This window comes from Chenopodium album, chromosome 8 (assembly GCF_948465745.1).
Source record: "Chenopodium album chromosome 8, dcCheAlbu1.1, whole genome shotgun sequence".
Classification (NCBI taxonomy): Eukaryota; Viridiplantae; Streptophyta; class Magnoliopsida; order Caryophyllales; family Amaranthaceae; genus Chenopodium; species Chenopodium album.
This window is the reverse complement of record NC_137841.1, coordinates 68,394,919-68,398,626: the sequence shown is the minus strand read 5'-3', so window position 1 is coordinate 68,398,626 and position 3,708 is coordinate 68,394,919. Positions and strand designations below refer to the sequence as shown.

The 3,708-nt window shown below is 35.1% G+C and overlaps 1 protein-coding gene across 1 annotated transcript; it reads left to right on the top strand.

Moving 5' to 3' along the window:
• The first annotated feature begins 425 nt into the window (after positions 1-425).
• On the top strand, positions 426-3,187 carry LOC145556393 (amino acid permease 6-like). The gene is made up of 7 exons (XM_081618041.1): positions 426-618; positions 1,029-1,262; positions 1,362-1,455; positions 1,571-1,788; positions 1,872-2,011; positions 2,122-2,349; positions 2,670-3,187. The coding sequence occupies exons 1-7, from the start codon at positions 528-530 to the stop codon at positions 3,093-3,095; spliced, it is 1,431 nt and encodes a 476-aa protein (XP_081474167.1). The 5' UTR covers positions 426-527; the 3' UTR covers positions 3,096-3,187.
• The last annotated feature ends 521 nt before the right edge of the window (positions 3,188-3,708 follow it).

Genomic DNA, 3,708 nt, shown 5'->3' with positions numbered 1-3,708 from the left:
TTAATGTATAAACCCAAATTAACATGCAACACATAGAAACTTTATACGATTTTTAAGCCCTAATACGTATTTAATATATAAAGTAACGACAATTCCTCTTTTAACCTTGTATATATACGAGTATATATATATTTCCACGTCAAATTGAAACTACTTATAAAAAACGATCATAACAATGTTGTAAGTTTGTAACACGCCACATACATTGATCGCAGCAACAACTCGGGGCATATTTAGTCAATCGTTATTATCCTAATTTGTAGACTACATCATGACTAATTGAGAAATCGTACATTACCAAGTTACTTGGTATTTACTTAAGCATGAGTGCAAGAGCTATATATGGTCCCACCCCACGGGCGAAACAGGCATAGTACATGATAGTTCAATCATCAATGCATAACATCCACAATACTTATATATTCTTAAATACGATTTTATTGAACTATATACTTGTATGTAGCACGAAATATATAATTGGACTTACCTAATTATATTGTTTTAAGAGTTTAGGGAAGAAATATAAAATGAGAGGTACAGAAGATGTTGTTGATTACAAGTTTTCGGATGGTGATGAAGATCAACTATTTGATGATGATGGCAATCCCAAAAGAACTGGTAATACTTTTTTTTTTTCTTTTCCCTATTTATTATTTGATTGGGAATTTAGGCCCTTCTTGTATCAGGCATTGTCGTCATTGTTATCGTCGTCGTTGTAATGGGTTTGGTAGTGATGAAAAACTTGAAAAAGAAAGAAATTTTTTTTACATATTTTATATAGGCAACTGATACACGACCAATTAATTGTAATTCTGTGGAAATTTTAAATGAAGTACTTTGTAAAAAATATGGAATAAAATAGTCAGTCACATGTTCTAGTAGTTAATCGTTTGGTTGAACTTTAGAAGTAAAATTTCCTAAAACAAAGTCTTACTCATGTAAAATGTGTTCGTTTCCTAGTAATTACCTAGGGCGACCTAGGTTATTAAAAACCAACATTTTGATATAGCTATTTGATGATTTTGCAGGGACTATATGGACAGCAAGTGCACACATTATAACAGCAATCATAGGATCCGGAGTTCTTTCACTAGCATGGGGCACGGCACAGCTTGGATGGGCAGGGGGACTCGTAACACTAGTAACGTTTTCGTTCATTACGTATTATACTTCAAATCTCCTAGCTGATTGTTACAGATTCCCTGATCCTGTCACTGGAAAAAGAAATCATTCATATATGGAAGAGGTTCGCGCTAATTTAGGTACCATCCTTCTATTAGGGTTATAGACTTATAGCGCGTATGACCTTAGTTCATCTGATTTTTTACCCTGAATGACCTTAAGTTTTTGATCATTTTTAGGCAGAGTAAACTGCATTGCTTGTGGGATAGTACAGTATGCCAATTTAAGTGGAATGGTAATTGGTTATACAATTACTGCATCAATAAGCATGGTGTAAGTCCATCTATTCGAGTTCAATCTTAGTTTTTGAATCAATTGAATGCACGTTAAAAGTGTATGTAGTTGCATTAAGCTAGCCAATTTATGTTCATTGTCGAAAATTTTACAGGGCAGTGCACAAGTCTAACTGTTTCCACAGCAAAGGCCATTCTGCTTCTTGCAAGTTTAGCAATAATCCTTATATGATTGGTTTGGGAATATTTGAGATATTTTTGTCACAAATTCCTAACTTTCATAAGCTCACATATTTGTCAACTGTTGCCGCGATTATGTCTTTTGGGTATTCCTCAATAGGCATTGGACTTGCTCTTGCCAGGATCATCTCAGGTAATTAATCTACCTGTAATAGTGCGATAAGCTAATAGCTAATTGAAATTTCAGTGAGTGATTACATTAATTTGATTGGGTAGGCAAAGGAGGGAGGACAACTTTAACTGGAGTGGAGGTAGGAATAGATGTAACAGTTGCTGATAAAGTATGGAGGACATGTAGAGCCCTTGGAGATATCGCGTTTACATACAGTTTCTCTGCAGTCCTTGTTGAAATACAGGTGATTTTTTGTGCATCTAACCTATGTTTCAATGAAAACTTATGTCCATTTTTCTGATTATGTACAAAAATATATAACAATGAGTTCTAAAGTCTGTGATATGACCTTAGGATACGCTCAAATCGGAACCACCAGAGAATAAGGTGATGAAGAAGGCCAATGCAATATCAGTGTTCACAACCACAACATTTTACATGTTGTGTGGTACCTTAGGCTATGCTGCATTTGGGAATGATGCACCTGGTAACATGTTAACTGGGTTCGGGTTTTATGAACCTTTTTGGTTAGTAGACTTGGCCAACATCTTCATCGTTATTCATTTAGCTGGCGCATATCAGGTATAAAACAACAATTTTTTGAACAATTAATCGCGGTTTTAAATGATATAACTCACTTGCATAGTTGCATATAGTATTTTAGGTACTCTCCTAATATGTGTATTTAATTGGGAATTGATATTCTCAGGTGCACCATATATGTGGTGCAATTGCATTATGAAGTAGAACTTTAGTCGTTAGGTTTTATTTTATTTAAAGGTAAGGAGAAATGTCTTATCGAACCGGAACCTCTCACATGTCAACCTAGTTTGAGTTTTATTTATGAATTAAAATTTATGGGTACATATGTATTTAACTTGAAATTTTCTATGATGGCCCAGATATTTACTCAGCCTGTATTCTTATTGATCGAGTCATCGGCCCAGAAGAAATGGCCCAACTCAATATTTGTCAACTCAGAGTACCCCATCAAAATTGGCAACAAAACAGTGTTAAGCCTAAACTTACTTAGGCTAACTGCAAGGACCATGTTTGTGGTGTTAGCAACCACATTAGCAATGGCAATTCCCTTCTTCAACGACTTCCTCTCGCTGCTCGGGTCAATCGGATTTTGGCCACTGACTGTATATTTCCCAGTGGAGATGCACATTGCTCAAAGAAAGATCAAAAGACGGTCAATGAAGTGGTGTATGCTACAACTTCTTAATTTTCTCTGCTTGCTTGTTTCCTTGGCTGCTGCTGCTGGGTCTATCCAGGGGGTTAGCCAAGGTCTTCGTACGTCCAAGCCTTTTCATTATAAAGTATAAAATACCAAGTAATAAAACTTGGTTTTTTTCGAAGTTATAACAAGTCTTGTATCTAATATATACGCCTCTACCATCTAATTATTGGTACTAAATCAAACCTAACAACATGACAATATGACATTATCCGGGCTTCCTAATATTTTATTTCTTACTTAAAATAATAATAAAAAAAAATCCAATATGACGTAACCAATTTTGCTCGAGAGGTTGTTATATACATCCGAGTGTACCATACACCCATGAGTATTTGTTTTCAATTTGATGATTGTTTGTTATTTTATCATCAAATGAAGAACAAAAACTAACCTTAAGTTAGTTGGGTGTACGCTAGGTATATATAACAAATTCTAATTTTGCTTAGGGGAGGTGTTCAACAGTTCAAGTTATTCTATGATGCAACAACCTATTTGTTTGGGCTCAGATTGTTGTCATGCAGTTATTATCATAGTCCAGGACTGTTGGCCCTCTATGCTATGCTCATTGGGCTTCATCCAAGTCCACCTCACACTCCCAGGCCCGTTAAGGATAGAGTGATGGATTAAGATTTTTTTGACACAAATGGATTAAGATTAATAAAACGTGTTTAGTTAATCTTTAGAACTATTAAAAGTTA

Coding starts and splice junctions, on each gene's coding strand:
- LOC145556393 (XM_081618041.1), top strand. CDS start 528: ATGAGAGGTACAGAAGATGTTGTTGATTACAAGTTTTCGGATGGTGAT. Junction 1,456..1,570: donor ACTGCATCAATAAGCATGGT/GTAAGTCCATCT, acceptor AAAATTTTACAG/GGCAGTGCACAAGTCTAACT. Junction 1,789..1,871: donor TCTTGCCAGGATCATCTCAG/GTAATTAATCTA, acceptor TTGATTGGGTAG/GCAAAGGAGGGAGGACAACT.